This window comes from Phaseolus vulgaris, chromosome 9 (genome assembly GCF_051622355.1).
Source record: "Phaseolus vulgaris cultivar YP4 chromosome 9, ASM5162235v1, whole genome shotgun sequence".
Lineage (NCBI taxonomy): Eukaryota > Viridiplantae > Streptophyta > Magnoliopsida > Fabales > Fabaceae > Phaseolus > Phaseolus vulgaris.
This window is the reverse complement of record NC_143506.1, coordinates 28,379,341-28,404,303: the sequence shown is the minus strand read 5'-3', so window position 1 is coordinate 28,404,303 and position 24,963 is coordinate 28,379,341. Positions and strand designations below refer to the sequence as shown.

Genomic DNA, 24,963 nt, shown 5'->3' with positions numbered 1-24,963 from the left:
TTAGTGTGAAATCAACAGAGCAAATTATAAGCTTCAAGAAACACGATTTTGATTACATTCATTAAGGCAATATCTCTATCACATACCACAACTCTAAAAAAACAACCCTTTAAGTCTCTCAAGAGCCCACAAAAAATTATTTTCCTTTTTAGTTGCTAGTAAACAAAATGTAACGGAAAAAGTCAAATCAATTGACGTAATCTCAACAACTTCAAGTAATGACATCCTATACTTGTTTGTTTTGTACGTATCCATCAATATGACAATGTTAAACGAGTTTACTAGCTTTAGTGAATCTAGGTGTGTTCAAAATATATCTTGCACAACATTTGACACCTCTTCACACCTACACCAATGCACATATACATGTCTCGCTTCAGTAACAACATGAACTGTTGCATTTCTGTTCTATGACCTCGTTGTGATCTTCAGTGAATACTCATTGCATTATAAACTTGTTTTATCGGCATCACATTCTTCTCATTTCTCTCTTTCATGGTTTGTAAAATATTTCTTGGCTTCACTGAAGTCTTAGTCATATCCTCAAACATCGTCTAATCCATCCCACACATCAATCTCTCTTAAAATTCCCATGTATGAGTTTGTTGTATCCATTAGCAATGTTGAAAAAAACATCAAAGTTACCTTCTGGATATTAATATCCGTAAGCCACAAAATAACCTTCCGGATGAAGAAATCCATACCCCAAAATACAATTTCGAATATTGATATCCAGAATTGAAATACTTCTTTTGGATATAGGTATCCGAAACTTAATTTCCACTTCCGGACATTAGCATTCAGAACCCTAAACTGGAAATCAAATTAACTTACAAATTTCTATATTCTAAGTTACTAACATTGCCTTCGAGACGCATGTATCCGTAAGTCTATATCCAGACTTTCGGATATCGTGATTCGGGAACATCTCAGCTCAAAAAACACGTGAAAACGAAGATGTAATGTAATGTCTTACCTCAGAACAATGTGAGTTGCAACTAAGAGTGAAACTTTCCCTCCACTACCACACCAACGTTGCACCAACAACACCTCCTTTGCACCTCAAATGGACACCAAAATCCTTTGTACCTTTTTGAAACAAAGGAGACAAGGCCACAATGGAATTTTAAAAGTTGTGTTGGGTGAACATCTAAATTGATTGATATGGTCCATGGAGAAATTGCCATGGGGATGAAGGAAGAAGCAACCGTGGTGGTATTGTCAAGTTCACACCATGGTCCGTTTAAGCTGTTAAGTGGACCCGGGCCTTATCCTCTAGTGCGAGCCCACCAAACAGCGTTGTGTGGCGCGCGCATTTTACCCTCTAAGGAACTTGTAATTGCAATTGCAAGTGGATGAATCACCACAGCGACAATGACACACCCAAAACCCAACTTTTGTTTTCTTTTTCAAGTTTCCAAAACCAAGTGGACTCTTCAGTTTATTAAGATCGGAATGAAATTGCGCGCGACGTTGGCGTTTTAGCACCTCCCATGGCTTACTCCGATTCTGCGCCTTCTGTCCCTCTCCGATGGAACTTCTCTCAAGTACTCGGCCAACAACTTCCCAGTGAGCCTCTCCAAAACGGTTAGTCGCAACTCGCAACTCCTAACTCTGCGTTTTCTCCCGTTCAATTGTTGTTCACTGTTCATTTTGCTTATCTTGTTCAGACGACATCATAACAACCGTTGCGTTCGAGAAGCGCGGCGATTATCTCGCCGTTGGCGATCGAGGTGGACGCATTGTAATATTCGAACGAGATGATCGGAACACGAATGTGAGTATGCGATTCACGCCACCATACACTGTCTGCGCTTCCGTATTCATCGAAACGCCGTTTATCTGAAATCTGTTATGTGTTTCGTCGTTAGGTTTCGAGTAATCGAAGGGATTTGGAGCAGAGGGACTTCGCTTTGCGGCATCCCAAATTTCGCTACAAGACAGAATTTCAGAGCCACGAACCCGAGGCACGTTTGTCGTTACGATATTATTTATTCTATTTGTTGATAATTTTTCTATAATATGGATATTTTGAGTTTATGCTTAATTTCTATCTACTTTCATCGTAATAAATTTTAGACTGTGAAACAACAGATATGGTTTTTAAATGATTTATTGTAAAAGCTAAGGAACATAACTTACATGGCGAAACAGGATTCAATGACTTTGCATCAAGGCATAAATTATTAATTCTTTGAGATGTGCTACCCCAAACCTTTTATTATGAAAAAAAATATATATGATACATGGATATTCAAATGTAATGACACTCAAAATAATATCACAAAAGAAAATATAGATATTATAAATGCCTAGTAGTATTAAAAAACTATAATTTTTACAAATATAAAAAATAAAAACTATGTGGCTATTTTTTGGTTGAGAGATTGTGGAATTATATATCTTATTAAATAATAAAATAAATAATATGATTTAATTAAATAAAGGATAAAATAGTATAATTAAAAATGACACTAAAAGTAATTAAAAAACACTATTTATAACTAGTGGAAACATTTTATTTTTTTATGGTAACAAAAAAATGATTAGTTTTTATATAAAAAAAAACTATTAAATTTATAAAAAAAAAGTGTGTTTATAAGTTATAAGTTATAATTATAAAATAAATAAACATATTTTATAATTTTGTAAGGTAGTTAATTGATTTAAAAAGGAAATTAAAAAACTTAAAAAATAAAATAATAAAATGAGATATATTGAGAAGACAAAATCAATAGTTAAATAAAATAATAAAATAAAATTTATTGATAAGGGTCAAATTGGTAGTAATTATGTATACTAAAGTAACAATTGTAAAGAGAAATTCTCTTTATTAATAATAGTTATAGATTAATAGTTATAAATGATATAGATATATCTAATAGAAAGAAAGATAGAGAGAAATTATAGATGTTTAAAAAAAAAAGTGTTTATGTATTTTTTTTATTTATTTAAAGTTTATTAAATAAATGATCAAAGTATTATCCTCACTCCTAAATAATCTCTAAAGTAATGTATTTTTATGAATAATTCTGAAGGATTGAATATTTATCAATTCAGTCCCTAAGTTGATATATCTTACAAATATTCTTGGACTAATTTGAAGGGTTTTCTAATACATAAAAGCATGATTTGTGATAGACACTATTCTTTCTTTTTACTTGTAAAGACTCTTTAAAAGATGAGATAATATTTTCATGATGAAATTGATAATCTATTTTTTTATTGAAATAACATTATGAGTTAAAATTATTTAATAGATGATATTACAATTTTTGTGTGATTTTCAATAAATTTTAACAAATAATAAAATATATCGAAATAAGTATGTGATCGTTTAACTTACTCTAATTATAAAAGTTAACAAACTTATTATTATTATATATAACAATTTCTGATTGAATAACATTTTAAAAATCTTTTTCATGTATTATTTTGTTTCTTTTATATTTTTCTTTCACATTAACTATCTTATTGTACCTTTTTCTCCCTTTTCTTTCCATCTCGTTTATGGAAATTGATATGCAAATAAAATTTCTATCGTCAATTATTTGATACTTATTATTATTGGTATATATATACAGTTTGATTGCCTAAAGAGTGTGGAAATTGAAGAGAAGATTAACAAAGTAAGGTGGTGGATGACCCACGATAACTTGCAATTTATTCTTTCAACCAACGATAAAACAATTAAATTGTGGAAGGTTTGAACATGCCTTGTAATTTCTAATTCTACACTAGCTCTGTACAATTTGCCAATTTGAATAAGGTGATTCTAACCTGCTTCACCTTATGTTCCAAATTTGAATAATATCTTACATCTTTCTTTTTGTATTATGTGGTGTTTCTGGGGCAGGTTAAGGAGTATAAGGTGAAACATGTTAAAGAAATGGCCCCTCCTTTGTGCTCAGAAAATATGCTTTTGGCTGAAAGAAGTTTCGTACCAGGGCTGGAAACCACTTCTGCTGCTAATGGCTATCGTTTGGAATGGATAGAGAAGACGCCTCAGAATCATTTGCCACCTCAGGATGTTGATAGCGAGGTTGGTTCTTGTGGAAATACCAGTGCTTGAGTTTTGTCACCTCTATCTCCAGTTGGAAAGAAAAACTGGGTACACATAGATGACCGTTGGTTGATATTTTTTTTTCCATCAGATTGGTGGAATGGAAAACCCTTTTCGCTCAAAGTGCCAAAAGGTGTATGCTTCTGCTCACAGTTTCAATATTAACTCCATCTCAAATAATAGGTGCATTCGGTTTCCCTTCTACCATGAATGCTTAATATCCTGTTTCTGTCATAGTGAAAACGTAATAGGAATACGCCTTTATTTTATTTGCATTGTTAGTTACAAAATTAAAAAAAAAAAGTGGCGTCATGATACCTCCACAGTGATTATGAGACCTTTGTCTCGGCAGACGACCTTAGAATCAATTTGTGGAATCTTGAGGTCAGTGATCAGTGTTTCAACATTATTGACATGAAGCCATCAAACATGGAGGATCTTACCGGTAGCTATATTTATTCATGACTCCTTGCACATTCTAATTTTTGTATGCTCTCATTCATATTTCATCACTACATCCTAATTTAGTCTAATTATTCCAACCAAGTAGAATTAAATATTTTACATTTGGTAGAAGAAAAAATGTTAGAATATACCATCATAGGAAGCAATTACTATCGTAGGAAGCAAGGTTGCCTAATTTGATTACTTTATTCCTGTTCTTAAACTTAGTTTTACTCTTTTCATACTTCTTTTGGGTCACTACTATTGTTGGAAGGCCTAGAATCAGGAAAAAAACTCTTTATACTTGAAATTTTTATTCACCCAGGTTTTATGCAACCCTTGAAAACCAAGTGCCTGATCAAATGGGTTTGAAGAGTATATTGATTTAATTGAAGTTACAAAAGATTATATAAATAGGCGGACTTGATTATAGATTCTAACCAATCTGATTACGTTTCAAACTAGCAGACAAGGGGGAAATAAATCATGAGATAAGGCCTAGATCAGATGAATCTGATCTTATTCTATGTTTCTGGAAGAAATATTCTATCTTATTCTATGAATCTGAAAGAATCCAAACAACTTTGACGGAAATATCATTTACCAAATTGGTATGAAAAAGCATATATAACCCAACTAGATAGTTGATGCCATGAACATATTAGATAAAAACCCTACCCAAGATAGCCTTTCATTTTTTCTGAACAGTTATTGACATTGTTATATATTGTATAGGAACCTATTATTTTCCGATATCCCTTCTAGTTTTTGTCATCTTCAATAAGACTTTACTTATTTCATTTTCCAAAACTGAATATAGATATTATTGGGAAGTCTCATATTGCTTACCTTAATTCTTGTGGTATGGCTTATTTATTTGTTGAGCAACTTCATTTAATGCGAATTGGTTTTGAAATGAAATCTAACACTGTATCAAAGCCTATAGCCTATCTTGGTAAATCATCTATTCTCATAGGCTACCTATTTTGGTAGACATCTTTGGAGATTGGTTTTGAGATGAAATTTGACATAATATTAAAGTCTATAACTCATGTTGGTAAGAGAGTGATGTTGTGAAGTCCCACATTGCCTACTTCTAGTCTTAGAGTGTGGCTAGGACATTGTTTTCTTCTTTTTAATTATTTTTTCCATTAAAGCAACAATATTTGTTTGCTGGAATTCTTAATGTTTTCCTTTCTGGTTATTTTCTAATGGAAATTACTCTTTTAGTCTTCTCTGACTTTCAATTTTGGAGGATCTCTTGTTCTACCCTAAAAGCATCTTCTAAAGATGAAAGCCAAGCCTGTCTAGTTCTATACATAAGTTATACCTTGTATCCATCAGAATAATCCATTATAGGGCTTTGCATCTGTAACTTGTCGACCTAAGCCAGTTTTGAAGTCTTTCTTAAATGAGATCTATGTCATGTGCTATATGCATCATATGTGCATGCTATGTTATTTCTTGCTCTCATTTTGACATTTTTACTGATTTACCCTATTTTTTCTAGAGGTCATAACATCAGCTGAATTTCATCCTTTACATTGTAACCTCCTTGCATATAGCAGCTCACAAGGTTTAATTCGTCTATCTGATTTGCGACATGCAGCAATATGTGACCATGCTTCTAGAATGTAAAATACAACTCAATTCCCTCAAACTTGGGCATAGTTTATTTTCTTGGATTTTGCTGTTTTCTTTTCTCAGCTATTGCTATATTCTGATACTTCTCATTCAGCTTGATTATACAGATTTCAACATCGAGAGAGTAATGGATCAAAGTCATTTTTTACAGAAATCACTTCTTCCATCTCAGACATAAAGTTTTTAAATGATGGCCAGCATCTTCTTAGTCGCAATTACATGAATATGAAGGTTTTCTTATTATTACTGCAGTAATTTAAATTATGATTTCAAAATTGTATTCCAGAGCCTATCTTGTGCCATAGTTTTCTTCTTCAAAACACTGATGATTTGGTGGGGTACTCAGTTGGTCTAATAATTTTTTCAATAAATCTAGTTACGCATGCTCTTTCATTGGCCTTTGGAATTTGGATATTCTTTGGGTAAGTACCACCTTAGAAGTATGGAAAATTAGAAAATGTTTCCTTTTGAAGCCAATATTGTTTTTAACAGAAAACTAACAAATGTCATTTACATGTCCCCCCGCATTTAGTATTGTAATTTTGTGGATTATATCGGCTTGAATGTGTTAAGTTGCAATGAACACATAGATGAGACAATCAATTTTAGTTACAACTTACAAATTACTCAAAATGTAATGAAAAATGTACTATATATACCTTGATTTCTTTCAGCATTAGAAGTATGCCTCTTATGCCATTTATATAGTTTCATTTTTTATTTTAGCTTTGGGACATGCGTAGGGAGTCATCTCCAGTTGCAATATTCAAAATTCACGAGCATCTGCGTCCTAAGGTTTGTTGTAAAAATTTGAATTTTAAGGATATTGTTCACTCTATAATGAAAAGCATAATTGTGGGTAACTTTCTTCTATTATCAGTTTTTTAATTTATCAATTCCAATCTTGATTATAGTGGCAATAGAATTTTTAGGCATTCGTTATCCTCATTCATAAAATGTTGTCAGTCAATAATAATCAACAGTCATCCTTCTGCGGTGAATGAGAGAGTAAACTCTGTAGGCTTTGTGCCATTGTAGAAGACCTGCACTGCACATTTGTGAAGTAGAATAGATTTGAAACATCCTGTGACGTGACCCCTCCCTTTTCTTTTTTCCTCATGAAGTTCTAAAATACTTTTTCCTAAGGAAAAGGCTTTTGCTTTTGTGAAACTACTTTTGCCCAGTTTTCTACTACATATGTGACAGACTTATGGATTATGTTCCCTCGTAATTGTGTACCCATTTTGACTTCAAAACTTTAGAGACTATGAAATGTTTGGTTGTGCTACCCGTATTTCTAGAATTGAAGTACTTGAATTTAGGGGGAAATATATCAAAAGAGCGTTTTAATAGTTATTTATATTCCAAACATCAAACAACAAAAGCCTTTTCCAACTAGGTGGGATTGTCTACCTGAATCAAACGGCGCTTCTATATTCTTTCATCAACCGAGCTTTCAAAAAGACCACTGAGATCTTTATCGTTTTAACTGTCTAATATAGTTTTTCTTTGTTTCGCTCTCCCTCTAACTCTCGTCCTTCTCATCATCTCTTTCATTGACTCTCGTAATCTTCTCACATGAGGCGTGACCAAATCACCTTAGGCAAGACTATACCGTCCTTTTCCTTTAATAGCTTCTAATCTTAGTATCTCTATTGCATTTATTCCTGATCTTAGGTTATCTTGTTTTCATCCACTGTAACATCTTCATCCTTGCTACACTCAGCTTATGAATTTTTTGGCACTTTATGAACGCAACATTCAGTAGTATAAAGCATTATGGATCTTAGAGATGTATGATAAAAAAATTCTTAATGCTAGAGAGGCAACTTTTCATCACAAATGTTACATTTTAATATTCCATTTTACTTCTACATGAACCATCTACTTCTACAACTCTGGTGTTTACCATTTAATCCTTCTCTTGTCACTGCCATTATCATCTGCAAAAAGAATGCATTGTGCACTAGCTCGTGGATGTGCCTATTAAACATAGAAGGATTCAAAAACCAAGGTAAAGAAGACAACAACTCAAAATTGATCCCCTTATTATAATTCTATAGTCATGGGGATAGGATAGAGTGGCTCCACCATATGTCTGCGTTCTAATTTTAACCCCATCGTATATAACTTTGACTGCTTGAACATATGGTATGAATAAGCCTTTTCCAAGTCAATGAAAACCATTTTGTAAATATTTATACTTCATGTATTTTTCCATCAATCTTCATTGTGGGTATTTTACTTCCATAGTTGGCCTGCATAGCATAAAACTGAATAGGTTCTCTATAACATAAGTGTATTCTTTATTCTTCATACAATTAACCTTTCCCATAGTTTCATGTTATGGATGATTCCCTCTATAGTTACTGTTATTGCAGAGTTCTTAGTTGTTCTTGTAAATTGGATATAAAGCATTAAAACATAATTTTATCCACAATCTTGATTGAACTTTTCTGCTTTACGTTATGAAGTTCTCTGAAGATCCTATAACTTTTTCCTTTGGGGGTGGGGGGAAGCTCCAAAGAGTTTGATAAATTTTGTTTCTTCTCATGGTTGATTGCTCCTGGTCCTGTTTTTTAATGCAGTTGCGAGAACTCTATAATAATGACTGCATATTTGATAAATTCGGGTGCTGCTTTAGTGGTGATGGGCTCCATTTTGCATCTGGTTCTTATAGGTTTGTCCCCTTTAAACCAAAGCAGTATATCTTATGAGTTGTCTTTTTGGATCAGTTTTTGGGTTGTCCTAACCTCAAACATTATCACTAAAACGTTGCCTATTTTTGTCATAGCAATCTCTTGCGGATATTCTCCCCAGGTTCTGGAAGGGAGGAAGGTATCAAACTAGAAATTAGAGGAAATTCTGACAGGTAAATCCCTCAGGCTGTATACAAACTTTATCAAATTTGACTGTGTATCTCTCATCGAAAGAATCCATTTAATAAGAATCTTTAACTTTAACGTTAGACAAGGAACTTTGCCTATAACTATACAAGAAAATTTTGCATAATACGCTAATTATAGTTATTCAAATATGTCAATTAATGAACTAAAACAGGAAGTAAATCAATTGTTCAAATTTGTGCAAATCAATATGTTCAAGTAAAAATTATAGGGAAATCAATAAGGAGGAAATAAATCAAGGATTGACTGAATCTCATTGACATCCCCTCAAATTGATATTGGTAGATGAAGCATCAATTTGCTAATCAAAAATTGATGGCAGATCGAGAGAGGAACATCAACAATCTGAAGATTAGTGGGGGCTTGTGAAAGACGAATGTGGTGGGCATCATAGACTATGAATATAGTGACCAAATCAACCCTAATGTGCTCTCTATGTTCATGAAACATAGGATTGGTAGAAAGTTGGGTAGCACTAGTGTTGTTGGCATGAAGAGGAGTAGCCTCATGTTCAAGATAACCAAGTTCTCCCAATAATCCACAAACCCAAACAATCTCACAAGTAGAGGACTCAACCCAATATTGAAACTTAGTAGAGGATATATTGAAACTAGAGGTTGTTTCTTACTCTTCAAAGAACTAAAAACATGACCAAGAAATATACACCAACCAAAGATTGGACGATGATTATTAACGCAACTAGCCTAATCAGCATCACTATAAGCAATCAATTGAATAAATGCGTGAAGTAAAGACTTCAACCAAGAGTAAAGACGTCAATGAATTTCTTAAATGGTATGGGGATCGTCAGAACTCTAGTCTCAGTGCTTCTGTTGCACATTCAGGTACACCTTTTGCTGGTCTTACTCACTCCAATTCTCTTGGTCCTTGGGTTCTCGACTTAGGTGCCACCGATCATATTACTGGTAATAAATATTTTTTCTCTTCTTTATCTACCTTTATTTACCATCCATTACCATGGCCAATGGCTCTAGGGTCTCATCCCATGGTGTTGATACTATTCATCGTCTTCCTTCTTTGTCTATTGATAATGTTCTTTATGTTCCTAGGTCTCCCTTTAACTTATTATCCATTAGTCGTCAAACTCGTTCCCTTGAATGTGTTATTTCTTTTACCAAAGATTCTATTTTTGTACAGGACCAGAGTTTGAGACAGATGATTGGCACCAAATGTGAGTCTCATGGTCTTTATCACCTACGATCATCTGCATATGTTGGCACGGTTATGGATTCTCCATCTCTCATTCATGCTCAGCTAGGTCATCCTAGTTTTGCCAAGATGCAATACCTTGTTGCAAGCCTGTCCAAAGTATCTAGTTTTTATTGTGAGTCGTGTCATTTAGGTAAACAAAGTACAATTCTTTTCCTAGTAGTGTCTCACAACATGCTTCATCCCCTTTTGCCTTAGTTCACTTTGACATTTGGGGACCAAGTTGTGTTAAGTCTAATTTAGGGTTTTAGTATTTCGTTATTTTTATTAATGATTATTCAATATGTATTTTGTTTTTTTAATAAAATCTCGTTCTGAGTTGTTTTCTATATTTCAATCTTTTTATAACGAAATTAAAAATCAATTTGGAGTTTCAATTCGAACCTTACGCAATGATAATGCTCGTGAGTATCTTTCTCGTTCTTTTACCACTTTTATGAAATCTCATGGCATTCTTCATCAAACCTCATGTACTTATACCCCTTAACAAAATGGGGTGGCTGAGCGCGAGAATAGACACCTTGTTGAAACTACTCGTGCTATGTTACTTCATGGTGATGTTCTTTAATGTTTTTGGGGTGATGTTCTTAGTTCATGTTATCTAATTAATCGTATGTCATCTTTGGTTTTAGAGAATAAAATTAACCTCTTCATCCCTTACCACCTATAATTTTTGGGTCTACATGCTATGTTCACAATTTTTGTTCTGGTTTAGATAAATTATCTGCTAGGTCACACAAATGTATTTTTTTAGGGTTTACTAGACCTCAAAAAGGATATAAATGTTTTTCACTCTCTCAACCGTTATTTCATTTCTGCAGATGTCATCTTCACTGAGTCTTCTTATTATTTTAAGTCTTTATCTTCTCCACCAGTGTCTCCATTTGAACAAGTACATATTCTAATTTTCTTTGATCCTCCTATTATGTCTAGTGTACCTACGGATTCTCCTCCTCCACCACCTCTTCAAGTTTATAGTCGTCGTCAGTCATCCCATCATCCATAGGATGACTTTCTTTTCGTGCCAGATCCTCTGTTCCTCCCGCGACTCCAACAGTTGAACCTGATATTCCCATTGCCATCTGTAAAGGTATACTTTCTACTTGTAATCCCTCTCCACATTATAAGCTATCATTGGCTATCTCAACCTTTTTATACCTTCCTTTCGTCTATTTCTTTTTTTTTCCATCCTAGTTGGCATAAGGTCATGCTTGATGAAATGAGTGTGCTTCAGAATAATGGAATATGAGACCTCATTCCTTTACCTTCTGGGAAATCTGTTGTTGATTGCATGTGAGTCTTTGCTATCAAAATTGGTCCTGATGGTACTATTGATCGTCTCAAAACTTGTCTTTTGGCTAAGGGTTATACCTAAATTTTTGGTTTTTGATTATGGTGATACTTTTTCTCCAGTAGCAAAGATGACTTTAGTTCGCTTATTCATAGTCATGGTTGCTCTTCAACAATGGCCTTTGTATTAACTGGATGTCAAAAATGTCTTTCTTAATAGGAATTTGCAAGAAGAAATTTATATGGAGCAACCTCCTGGCTTTGTTGCTCAGGGGGAGTCTTCTGGATTGGTATGTTATCTCCACAGATCCTTATATGGTCTCAAAGTCTCTCAGGGCTTGGTTTGGAAAATTTAGCAAATTTGTTCAATAGTTTGGTATGACTCATAGTGAAGCAGATCATTCAGTTTTTTACCGTCACTCAAATGTTGGGTGTATCTATCTTGTAGTATATGTTGATGACATTGTTCTTACATGTAGTGATCACCATGACATCTTACCGGTAAAACAACACCTTTGTCAACATTTTTAGACCAAAGATCTTGGCAAACTCAGATATTTCTTGGGGATTGAGGTAACACAATTAAACAATGATATTGTTATTTCTCAGAGGAAGTATGCATTTGATATTTTGGAGGAAATTGGATTAACGAATTCAAAATCTGTTGAGACACCTATGGATCCTAATGCCAAACTCCTACCTAGTCAGGGGGGCCTTTCTCAAATCCTGAGAAGTACCAAAGATTGGTTGGAAAATTGAACTATCTTATTGTCACTCATCGAGATATTTCATTTGTTGTTAGTGTGGTGAGTCAATTCCTTAATTCACCATGTGTTGATCATTGGAATGCAATCATTCGTATATTGAAATACATTAAGGTTTGACTGGAAAAGACTTATTATATGGTCACAATAATCATACTAGAGTTGTATGTTATTCAGATGCTGATTGAGCAAGGTCTCCATCTAATAGAAGATCTACTTCCAGATATTGTGTTTCTATTGGTGATAATTTAATTTCTTGGAAGAGAAAGAACAAAATGTTGTGGCAAAATCTAGTGCTAAAGAGGAATATAGAGCTACGACTTCAGCTACTTGAGTTTATTTCGCTTAAACAGCTACTCAAAGAATTGTAATTTGGAGAAGTCAATCAAATGACACTCATCTGTGATAATGAGGTTGCTCTACATATTAGCTCAAATTCCATCTTTCATGAAAGGACCAAACATATTGAGATTGATTGTTATTTCATTCAAGAAAAGATTGTGTTTGGAGACATCAAGATTGAATTTGTTAATTCGAATGATCAATTAGCATATATTTTCACTAAATCTTTACGAGAACCTAGAATTGATTATATTTGTAACAAGCTTAGTTCATATGATTTATATGTACCAACTTGAGGGGAGTGTTGAATGTAATGGGCTTAGTCCATAGTTTATATTATTATGTTATTATTTTCATCTATAAATAAACACCCCAATGTGTGTATTTTACACAAGGGATACCAATCCTATATTTATTTTCTTCATTCTTAAAAAGGAAAAAATGGGGTAACAGTGCTTCTAGTTTATGTTGATTATATTATAGTGACTGGAAATGATGAAAAAGAGAATGAAGAATTTAAACAGAGACTAGTCCAGGAATTTGAACTAAAAGAACTAGGAAGATTAAAGTATTTTTTAGGGATTAAAGTAGCCTACCGTAATCAAGGAATTTTAATATCTCAGCAAAAGTATATAACTGATTTGTTGGCAGAAACTGGAAAAACTCCATGCAAACTAGTATCAACTCTAATGGATCCTAATCACAAGTTATGTAACGTTAAAGAGGTATCATCAGTTAGACAAAAAGATGTATCGGAGATTGGTTGAAAAATTAATATATTTGGTTCACACACGGCCTAATATTGCTCATTCAGTGAGTGTCATCAATCAATTTATGCATGAACCAAAGGAATCTCATCTTCAAGCTATTTATAGAATTCTACATTACTTGAAGGGCAACCTTGGAAAGGGAATATTGTTCAAAAGAAATGGAAGACTATCTCTTGAAGCCTATACTAATGCAGATTATGCAGGTTTTATTGTTGATAGAAGATCAAGAAGTGGATATTGTACTTCCCTAGGTAGGAACTTAGTGATATGGAGAAGCAAAAAAAGAGATTATGGTGGCAAGGTCATCGGCTGAATTAGAAGTTAGGTCCATGGCACGAGGGGTATGTGACTTATTATGACTAAAAATTATCTCTAGATAACTTGAAGATTAATTTGGAGAGACCCATGAAGCTCTACTATGATAATAAGTCAGCATTAATAGAGATTGCACTTGCACATAATCTCATTTAGCATGACAAAACAAAACATAACAAAACATATAGAAATAAATAGACACTTCATTAAGGAAAAATCAGAAGAAGCTTTAGTATGAATGTCATACATTTCTACCAAGCAACAAGCTGACATACCCAGACTTCCATAATCTCAACCAAGCTGGAATGGATGATATATATTCCTCAGCTTGAGAGGGGGTATTGAAATATGGGTGTAAATGTTGCACATTTACTGTACAATAAATATAGATTGATTGAATAAATATTGATTTAATTATAAGAAATTTCTAAAGGAATTGGGATTAAGAGTTTATTTGGTAGATTTGCTCCTGATTTAGAATCTTTATATATGGAGATTTATTTCCTTTTGTTATGATTTCATTTTTCCTTTAAGTACCAATGTTTTTATAGCAAGAAAAGTAAGTCCATAATTATTGCTTATTGTCTACAATTTTTTTTGTAAATATCAACAAAAGTATTTTGAATTTCTAAGCCCAAGAAATGCAAGATTTGAACCAGTAATAGGCAGTTTCTTCCTGCACCCCCACAAGGTTGCACAAAGACAAAAGTGTCCCTATATAAATTGTACATTTATTTTTTTTTATTCCGGATTATGAAATCCGGTAAATTTTCGGATTGGCGCTTCCGGTAAATTTTTGGATTGGCACATCTGGTAATCTCTCGGATTGATGCTTTCGGTAGTACATGAATGATAGTGTTAATCCAAAATAAAAAAATGCAAAACATTAATAATTGAAAAAATCATTCCGGATCCACCAATCCGTAATTCAAAATATGCATTCCGGATTCAGAAATCCATAATTGAAAAAAATCATTATGGATCCACCAATTCGTAATAGAAATTAGACTTTTGGATTTAGCAATTCGGAAATCAATCATTTATGCAAACTTTGCTTCCGGAACACCTCCTCATCCGGAATGCAACATGATTCACTTTCGGATTGATGAATCCGTAGCATACTCCCAGATCCCAAAATTGTGGTGGTCAGTTTCGGAATTTACAAAATTGTGGGGTGCAGGAAGAAAAATGTAGGGGTGCAGGAAGAAACTACCCCAGTAATAATAATGTCATCAAATAAACTAAATGCAAAACAAAACTATTAGAGTTCTTCCACATATAAAAAGAGGAATCATACTAACTTCGAGTAAAGGAAAAATCAAGTAGAGCGGAACAAAACTTATCAAACTATGTCTCAGGAGTCTAGTTCAATCCATAAAGAGACTGTTTTAATTTTTAAATGAAACACATCAGAAGAGGGTGTAACAAACAAACCTTGTAGTGGAATCATATAAATTTCATCTTTTAGATATCCATGAAAAAGGCATTCTTGACATCCATATGTAAGAGGGGGTTATACTTGTGGTGTAGTTATAGGTAAGATAGTACAAACACTAGTTATCTTTGCCAAAGAAGTAAATGTCTCCTCATAATTCACTCCATATTCTTGTTGATAACAAAGAACCACCAAGCGAGTCTTATATCAGTCTAATGAACCACAAATTTGAGTTTGGTGTAGACCCATTTACATCCAATGGGCTAGATGGGCAAGGGTCAATATTTCAAGTATGATTTTCTTGTAAGGCTTGCAACTCATCTTGCTTAGTTTTCATCTAACAAGCTTGGGTTGCTGCCTAAGAATAACAAATGGGCTCTGTGATTTGAGCCAAAGTTGCACTGAGAGATGTGTGATCTTATGGAGGAGAGAAATCTTATCAATTTGGTGCATGGATAGATCAAGAGGATTGTTGAAGACCAAACACTTCAAGAACAATTAGAGGAGGCTATGATATAACTGGAGGTCTGTATGTGACATGTCACATCATCAAATTAAGGAAGATGTTTTTGAAATAAATATTGATCCTCAACGAATATCACTTTTTGAGAAATACATGTTATTAACCACAACATCATAATATACTTAACCCTTGTTAGATGAACTATAGCCTAAGAAAGCACATTGAATAGATTTTGCAGAGCTTATGACGTTGAAGAGATAGTAGATCAACAAAACATACACAACCAAATAGATGTAAATTTTGATAACTCAAATGTGAACCAGCTAACCAATAATATAGGGACACAGATTCTAAAACTTCAAATGGCAAACAATTAATAAGATAGACAATAGTTGGTAAGGTTTTTAAATTTAGAAGACACTGAAGTCTCAAGAAGCAAAGTGCATGCAAAATCCAAAAAATTATAGTTCTTTCATCCTGCCATTCCATTATGTTAAGGTGTATAAACACACATGATCGTTGAGAAATTAAAATTCTTGAAATTATGACACACATTCACCACCATTATCATATCGTAAAACTTTTAGACATAGAAAACTAATTTTGAACATAGGAAACAAAATACCCCATATGAATTGACTATAGTCATCAATGAATGTCACAAAATACTTGTAATTACTGTGAGATGCAACTGACGAAATACTTCATATGTCACTATGAACTATATTAAAACATTTGGTAGCACGATTACCATGTAAAGGAAAGGGTAAAATATTTCTTTTTCTAAGTTTGGATGAAACAATTAATAGGTAATTCAAGATCATAGTCAGTCTGATCTTTATTTCCAAGAAAGTTTTTGTTGACACAAATGATTTAAAATTTGAGAGTTTGGCTGACATAATCTCGTATGTCACACCTCATTCTGATTAATAACAATACTACAACCCAAAGACATGGTTCCAGAAATAGAAAATTGCAAAGGAAATAGTCTTCCCACTTAGGTACCTTCGTGATCACTTTCCTAACACTTGATCCTATAAAATTCAATCATTATGAGAGAAAGATATGTTATAGTTATTATCTACTAGTTGTCCAACTTAAATCAAATTAATCGACAATCTGGGTGCCACAAATACATATTGAAAAGAAGACCCAATATCCCCTACAACATTAACAGGAAGATGACTCCCATTAGTAATTTGAATATACTATGGACAGTTATAAGTCAGAATATTTGGTAATAATTCAGATTTGTTAGTCATATGATTTGAAGCTCCCGAATCAAGAATCCAACAATAACAAATGTTATAATCAACTTATCTGGTGGACCATCTCATGCGTGAGATGTAAGTTGACTGATATTGGTCGATTGGATCAGAGCAACTTGCACAACATTTTGAAAACATGTAGTTTTCGATTTTGAGGACGAATGGGCCATTCTTTAATTTCTTGTCCTCATTTCTTGCAATAATTGCAATATAGATCTCGATAATTATTGCAACGTGACCAAAATCCCGGTAACACTATATGGATTCCTCTTCCTTGTGCCATCCCCTAGCACTATATGGATTCCTCTTCCTTGTGCCGCATAAGCAACATTTATTGCTTCTGAATTCACTCGATTTGGAAGCATTCCAACCTGAGTTCTTCTCACAACACACGAGCACAAATATCTAGAGAAAGAACTGGATTTTGATTTAAAAGTCCAATCCATGCATTCTCGAATCCTGGTATTCCCCATATTCTGGAAACCTGAATACTACTACTCAAAAATTTCAATTCCAATTGGAAACTACGTTCACTGTAGTCCTGATTATAAGTCAATTATAAATCAGTTTCCAGTATTCTCGTGTATCTTTGCTATAGAGAATGATCTTGAATTGCTCACCATATGTAATTCAATTGAACCTTGTATCCATCCAAGATATGATCCGTCCATCTCAAGACTTCCACTTTCGAAGTTTCAAATTGTCTTTTGAGAGTTGAACTAGACTCATCAACATGCCCCATCACAAATATTTTCAATTGAAATTTCCAACAAAAGTAATTCTTCCAATTGAATCGTAGGATAGAATTTTCTCTAAATATGGTTAATTTAGATCCCACCAAACAATATTTCAAGAATACGAGCACTAAACAAGAACCCAAGAAAAAGAAAAAATTGGGTTGAAAAGGGAAAAACCAAAGTTGTTAGAGCTGAAGTGCTGGAACCATATCAAAATTGACTGAATGTTTCTCATTATTGAGAAAATCCCATTTAATAAAAATATTTAACGATATACAAATATATTTAGGGTAACCGTATCAAATTTAATTGAATGTTTCTCATTATTGAGAGGATTTGTTAAATAAGAATATTTAACATTATACCAGCAAACCTTTGCCCATAGTTATGTAAGGAAACTTTGTCCAATGAATTAAAACCGTAAGTAAAATAAGTTGTTCAAATATATGCAAATTTTCCGTTAAGTAAATATTGTAGAGAAATCATACATGAATCAACGAGGAAGAAATATATTCATGATTTATGTTGGTTATTAATTCAGATTTTATTATTATTAATTCAGATTGTACTATCCTTAAATTATTTTACCTTATATTGCATTAATGATCAATTTCCAGGCATGTTAGTATTTCTATTTTATAGCTCCCAGTAATTGTAATTTTATTATATATATATATATATAATTGAGATAAGATCAGTTTTGTAATTTTGTAACCTTCTCTTATTTCCTACCACTGGTATCAAGAGCTAGTATGTTATTATGAACTCTACCAATTATCAGTCCCTATTTTTTATGGAAAAAATTATAATCGGTGGTGTGTGCAAATGAGAGTTTTGTTTGATTATCATGAGTTATGGAATGTCGTTGAGAGTGGAGTGTCTGCATTAGCTGTTAATGCAACTGAGGCGCAACGAGTAGCACATCGTGATCAGACGAAGGACAATAAGGCTTTGTATCTCATCCATCAAAGAATGAATGACGAGACGTTTAAGCATATAGAAGGAGCAACAACTGCAAGTGAGACTTGGACAATTTTGTCAACCAATTATAAAGGTGATGATAAGATCAAAATGGTGCGTCTTCAAACCCTAAGACGCCAATATGAATTGTTGCAGATGAAAACCACAAAGACTATTGAAAAACCAATTGAGTAGGCTTTAGAAGCACAAGCTCAATTGGTAGCTCTTATCATAAACATGGTAGCTATTTCAGCAAAGGTCATGGTGACCTGAATCATGGAGGCGCTTGACGCGGGGAACGTGGTCGTGGAGGACGAGGAGGCATTTATAATAAATCAAATGTTGAGTATTATAATTGTCATAAACGTGGCCATTATGCGAATGAGTGCAGATCAAAAGATGATAATCATGCTTCCAATTGTGCTCAAGAAGATAGTAATCACGAACAAGATGAAGAGGATCATTAAGTATTAATGACAACCACATCAAATGAAATTCCAAACAGCCAAACTTGGTATTTGATACAGGTTGCACGAATCATATGTGTGGTCAGAAGGAGCCGTTTGCAGATTTGGATGACTCATTCATTTCGCACAAAAGTGAATTTCGATGATGGCAGGTTCGTTACGGTGATTGGAAAAGGGCGAATTCTTATTACATTGAAGAATAATGATCACAGGTACATCTATGATGTTTTCTTTGTACCTGACATGAAAAGTAATATGGTGAGTGTGGGACAACTGGCCGAAAAAGGTTACGTGATGCACATAGTTGAAAATAAATTCTCAATTTTTGATAAAAAAGGTAATTTGATTCTTAAAACCTTTTTATCAAAAAAACTGCATGTTTCCAGTAGATATTCATATGGGTAATTTCAAGTGCTTAAATGCAATAGTGAATAATGAATCGTGGTTATGGCATTTACGCTTTGGGCACTTAAATTTTCAGAGTTTGGAAATTCTTTCCAAAAGAAATTTAGTGAATGGTTTACCCCATATTCATCACCCTGATCAATTGTGTGAGTCTTGCATTTTTTGAAAGAATCACAGGATACCATTTGTTAAGGAGCCTTGGCGTGCAAAATTTCCTTTGGAACTTGTTCATATAGATGTTTGTGGCCCGATGAACATATCATCAGTTGGAAGTAATAAGTATTTTTTAACTTTTATTGATGATTTTTCAAGGAAAACCTGGATTTATGTATTGAAAAGCAAGGATGAGGTATTTCACTGCTTTAAAATATTTAAAGCATTTGTTGAAAGAGAGAGTGGTAGACAAATTAAGATGGTGCTTAGTGATGAAGGAGGTGAGTACAAGTCTAATGAGTTCAAGAAGCACTGTGAAGAACTTGGGTTGCAACATAACATAACTTGTCCCTACACACCTCAACACAATGGAGTTGCCGAGAGAAAGAATAGAACAATCATGGACATGGTGAGGAGCATGCTTAAAGCGAAAGGTATGCCAAATTATTTTTGGGCTTAGGCCGTTACATGTGCGGTATATTTGATAAACAGATCACCCACTCGGAGTGTTCCTAACACAACTCTGATTGAGGCATGGAGTGGATTCAAACCCAATGTTCAACACTTGAAGGTATTTGGGTCAATTACTTATGCTCATGTTCCCAAGGCAGCAAGATCGAAGTTGGATGATAAGGCAGTGAAGACCATTTTCATTGGATATAAGCATGGAGGATACAAACTATACAATCCAATGACAAAAAAGGTGATTATTAGTTGTGATGTTACATTTGCCGAAGATGAGGAATGGCAATGGAATGCAGCAAATGAAATGGATTCGAAAAAACGATATATTTACGTTTTGAACGATGATATAGAAGATGGAGTCACTCTTGAAGCACCTACAGTTCAACCTAAAGCTGTAATTCAACCTGAAGTTGCAGCTCCAATTGCAACTATGATGGGGCGACCAAGAAAGCAGCAGCGACAACATGTACACCTTCAAGATTGCGAAGTAAATTTTGATGATGAAGTTGATGATAATAGAGATCTAGTTCATTGCTTTTCTTGCAGAATCAGAACCTGTGAGACTTGCAGATGTCATTCAACACCCCAAATGGCAAAAGGCTATGAATGAAAAATTGATGGTGATTGAGAAAAACAATATCATGACTCAAATTGGGAAGGTTGTTCCAAATCAGAATTATGGGAGATGTTGGTTATTAATTCAGATTTTACTACCCTTAAATTATTTTACCGTTATATTGCATTAATGGTCAATTTGCAGGCCTGTTAGTATTTCTATTTTATAACTTCCAGTAATTGTAATTTTATTATATATATGATTGAGTAAATCAAAATTAATAAGATTAGTTTTGCAATTTTGTACAATTACGTTCAATAAGTTGCTACAACCTTTTGTCTTATCTTATTTCCTTCAATTATTTCCTACAATTTAGCCTATAACAGACAAATTTCAACAACCCTCCACATTAAAAAAAAAAAAAACTCTCATAAACCCTTTTCTATGTTTTAGTTTTTGCAGTAATTTATTAACCTTTAACTATGTTGTCACGGGTTTTTGTTTGATATTTGTGAGAGTCTCCTTTCCCCCACCCCCAATACTAATTTTGGCACCTTCTGCGAACAACTGCATCAGAGTCACATTGTATGCATATTATTTTTCTTTTAATTTTGAGGTTGCAAAGTGCAAACATTCTCATCCCTACCAAATGTAACACAAAATTCTGCTCCTTCAACTGACTAACAAACAATAATTCAGTTCCTGTGTTTTGGGAAGTCATGTCTATATAACTTGATGAATATCAAACTAAATTGGCATTGCATATTTTGAATTACCTATCCATTCAAGTACAATTTTTTATTTTATTTTTACCACCAGGAAGGCTATTCACCAAGCTATGCCAAGGGCTAGAAGGTCTTCTCTGAGCAACATAATACCTCGTGGAATTTACCAGCACGGTTGGCGATATGTTTTCACCATTTTCTCTTTATCTCATTTTGACCTTTATCTTTTGTTTCACTTTTTATGTCAACCTTTTACCCCTTTCTGTTTTACAGCTCACGTTGATTCAGAGTCTCACAACGTTGACTTTCCTTGTAATGAAAGCTCCAAGCTGCTACAAGTAGCTTGGCATCCTACATGCAATCTAGTTGCATGTGCTGCTGAAAGTAGCCTAGTTTTGTACTATGCTTAAGTTATGCTTAAGTTGTACCTTGTACATTTTATTTGTAATAAAAGTAAGTATATACTCTAATTGGGCCCATAATATAGAATTCTTTAAAAGCATCATCGTTTCCCAATTAACATTCTTTCAAATAATACATTCAAGCAGGTATTCAAGGATGTATTGCTAACATTTCTTAGATATAAAAATATATATTGCTTAGTCGAATACATTAGTATATAACAAAAACTAGAAACGAGAAAATGAATTAGGTTATAGGAAATTCTTCCTACACCTCCATAGTTTCTTTTGACACTCTCATATTTTCAACAATGTTGAAATTGTCCATTTTGGATTCTAAATTCGGAATACAATTCAAAATTCTACAATGCGAAATACAACATTTTACATTTTAGATGGTAAAATCTGGGATCCAAATTTGTATTTCGGATTCTACAATCTGGAATATAAATTCTAGTTTATATTATGAATTGTAGAATCTAGAATAGATCGTATTTTGAATCCTAGTTGTATTTTGGATTCTAAAATTCAAAATACAAATTTTGTATTCCGGATTAATCTATAATACACTAAATCCATTCATTTGTATTCTAGATTGTGCAATTCGAAATACTAAAAAAAAATTGTATTTTAATCAATTCGAAATACAAAAAATGTATTCCAGATTGTTCAATCTAGAATATAAAAGATGTATTACGATTGTGCAATCCAGAATACATTCTTTGGGGAGCTGCTACGGCGATGGAAGTTGGAGGTAGTGGTTGTCACGGCAGAAAAAGGGAAGATGAGTGCTCGAAGAAGATGAAGAAGGGGGTAAATTTTTTATGTCATTCTTCTATGGAGGTGTATAAAGAAGGCATGGAGGTGTAGGAATAATTGCCCTTAGGTTCTACGTAGGATGTTTTTTCATGCACCTTTAAACCTTCTCCTCGCAACCTCGTAGGTCAAGCGAAAAGATAATTTTGCCCTTAAAAAAATACATTATGAATTGTAGAATTCATAAGGTATTTCCAAATATGAAAATACTTTCTGGATTCTACAATCTGGAATATATTTTTTCTATTTACACACCCTCGAGAAAGAATCACCCAAAGAAGAAGTTATAAGCCCAAATATCAAAAGTTCTTCCTTTTGGTCTTCTTAAAAAAAATAGAATATGTTTGTAAATAATTTGGGCTCACTTTAGGGGTCCAAATAGCAAATATAGGCTAAAATAAGGTGCTTTTAGTATAATAGGGGGTGTATGTAGCATTTTAGCTTGTTCCTAGCCCTTTTGGAAGGCATTTTGACCTAGTTTCTAGAAGGACAAACCTAGGATGCGGGTTTGACTTAGTCAAACCCTAAGGTTGCCCATTTTTTCCTTTTTCCCATCCTACCCCTTTAGCTTGCTCTCCAAGGTTCCTTCACCTATAAATAGGAGGCCTACCTAGTGTATTTTTCAAGTTGAAATTAATAGAAGAAGAGTTACTCTGCACATATTGTGTAAGGTGTTAGTGAGGTTTGAATTTCTCTTAGCATTTACGTCTTATCTTGTGAGTATTGAGAGCTCTCAAGTGGCGACTATCTTCACTTATCTTGGAGGCCAATCACACTCCAAGTGGCGTGTTTCACTTCTCAAAACCATCACATAAGCTTTCTCCTTCCTTCATCTATTCTTCCATTGTCATTCCATTTTTACTCTTTGTATCATGTTCTTGTTTGGTTTTTCTTGTTTCCATTCGGCAATTCTATTTTGGTTTCATTTTCTTGTTCTTTAATGACGCACCTTCTAGCATCATTTTCACCTTATAATTGTCTTTTCCTTTTGCCTTTGTGAAATGAACTTTCACATCTACTTAACCACTTGGTTAAGTTAATGTCCAGTGGGGATTTTCCTAAGGTCTTCACTCTTAAATTCCTAAAATCCCAATCTAAGTAAAGTGTCACACCATAAAATGAACAATCCTAAAATCAAATCATATCAGGGTGCCTTTCCCCATGTAATCACACTTGAATTTGAATATAGAAGAGAAACTCTGCTTGAGTTATTAGTGAGTTTTGTCTCCTAAATTGTTCTTGGGTCTTATCTTGAGTGTAGTACACCTCAAGTGGTGGCTCTTGACCACTCATCTTGGAAAAATTCACCATTCCAAGTGGCATGACCACTCCATAGTTATCTCCTCCATAAGATTTCTTTCTCTTAATCTTTTCCTTTATTTCTCTTTTCCATTTTGCCTTTTCTCTTTCACTCTTTTGCTTATCCTTGTGTTTTTCCTTTAATTCAATTTTCATCTCGCTTCATTCCATTTTATGTCCTTTAATTTCGCAAGTCTTCATCGTCATTTTCACCATATATTGTGTTTTCTCTTTTGCTCTTTAGAAGAAAACTTTCACACTTACTTAACCACTTGGTTAAGTTCGTGTCCTGTGACAATCTTTTTTGAGTTTATCACCATAATTGTTAAATAAAAAACTCATAAACAAAGTGCAACCCATAAAATTTCCAATCTTAAAATCAACTCACATCACACTTGGTATGGTTTTGGCCTTTGGAAATCTATTTTCTTCAAATTTTGACACGGTTTTTTAAGGTGTTATGAGTATTTCTCGAGCCTATAAGTAGCACCATTGTGTTGATCCACATGAAAACTATGAAAAATTGTCTATCTTGACATACATAATCATATTTAGAGGTCTCATCAAGCCTTTCGAAGTGACCCACTTATTATGGTTTTGGCCTAAGATAATGTTTTTTTTTGCCCTAAAATGTTCAACACTTCTAACTTTATTTACATTAGTTTAGAAAGGTTTAAGAAAAGGTAGTAATAGGATTAAAAAAATATAAATACAAAACATGTAGATATTACAAAACTTTTTCATTAAATAAACTAATTGTTACATGAAACTAACTAAAGATTATATTACATGTAGAAGATATTTGTCTCCATAGTTGTGTCAAGTATCACAATGAGGATGTCTACTGTGTTGGATTTCTTTGTTGTCATTGTTCTTGATGTGAATTTATTTTAGCTTTGCACATGTGTTTAGGACTTTTACTTGAATTAAAATTGTGACTAGGCACGAACTTAACCAAGTGGTTAAGTAAGTGTGAAGGTTCTCTTCAAAAGATTAAAGGGAAAAACACAAGTAATAAGATGATGATGATGATGATGAGCAAGGA

The 24,963-nt window shown here is 33.5% G+C and overlaps 1 protein-coding gene across 25 annotated transcripts; it reads left to right on the top strand.

The window, feature by feature from the left end:
- The first annotated feature begins 1,103 nt into the window (after positions 1-1,103).
- On the top strand, positions 1,104-21,904 carry LOC137822943 (serine/threonine protein phosphatase 2A 55 kDa regulatory subunit B beta isoform). 25 transcript variants are annotated; one of them, XM_068627974.2, is made up of 14 exons: positions 1,104-1,587; positions 1,671-1,777; positions 1,872-1,967; positions 3,585-3,704; positions 3,857-4,042; positions 4,155-4,246; positions 4,390-4,508; positions 6,018-6,141; positions 6,259-6,382; positions 6,878-6,946; positions 8,740-8,831; positions 8,946-9,023; positions 9,903-9,983; positions 10,216-10,618. In XM_068627974.2, the coding sequence occupies exons 1-14, from the start codon at positions 1,494-1,496 to the stop codon at positions 10,226-10,228; spliced, it is 1,395 nt and encodes a 464-aa protein (XP_068484075.2). In that variant the 5' UTR covers positions 1,104-1,493; the 3' UTR covers positions 10,229-10,618. The 25 variants fall into 25 exon arrangements, 9 of the variants coding, with proteins under 9 accessions (XP_068484075.2, XP_068484077.2, XP_090150905.1 ...); XR_016515344.1 differs by lacking the exons at positions 9,903-9,983; positions 10,216-10,618 and adding exons at positions 21,497-21,576; positions 21,676-21,904 and having other exon boundaries at positions 1,344-1,587; positions 6,076-6,141; XR_016515343.1 differs by lacking the exons at positions 9,903-9,983; positions 10,216-10,618 and adding exons at positions 21,497-21,576; positions 21,676-21,904 and having other exon boundaries at positions 1,344-1,587; positions 6,076-6,141; positions 6,246-6,382.
- Positions 21,905-24,963: the final 3,059 nt, after the last annotated feature.

What these genes read in the sequence shown, in the direction of transcription:
- LOC137822943 (XM_068627972.2), top strand. Translation starts at nt 1,494, where the DNA reads ATGGCTTACTCCGATTCTGCGCCTTCTGTCCCTCTCCGATGGAACTTC. An exon ending in GAGATGATCGGAACACGAAT is followed by an intron (nt 1,778 to 1,871) that starts GTGAGTATGCGA and finishes TTTCGTCGTTAG; the next exon opens with GTTTCGAGTAATCGAAGGGA. An exon ending in AACTCCATCTCAAATAATAG is followed by an intron (nt 4,247 to 4,389) that starts GTGCATTCGGTT and finishes ATACCTCCACAG; the next exon opens with TGATTATGAGACCTTTGTCT.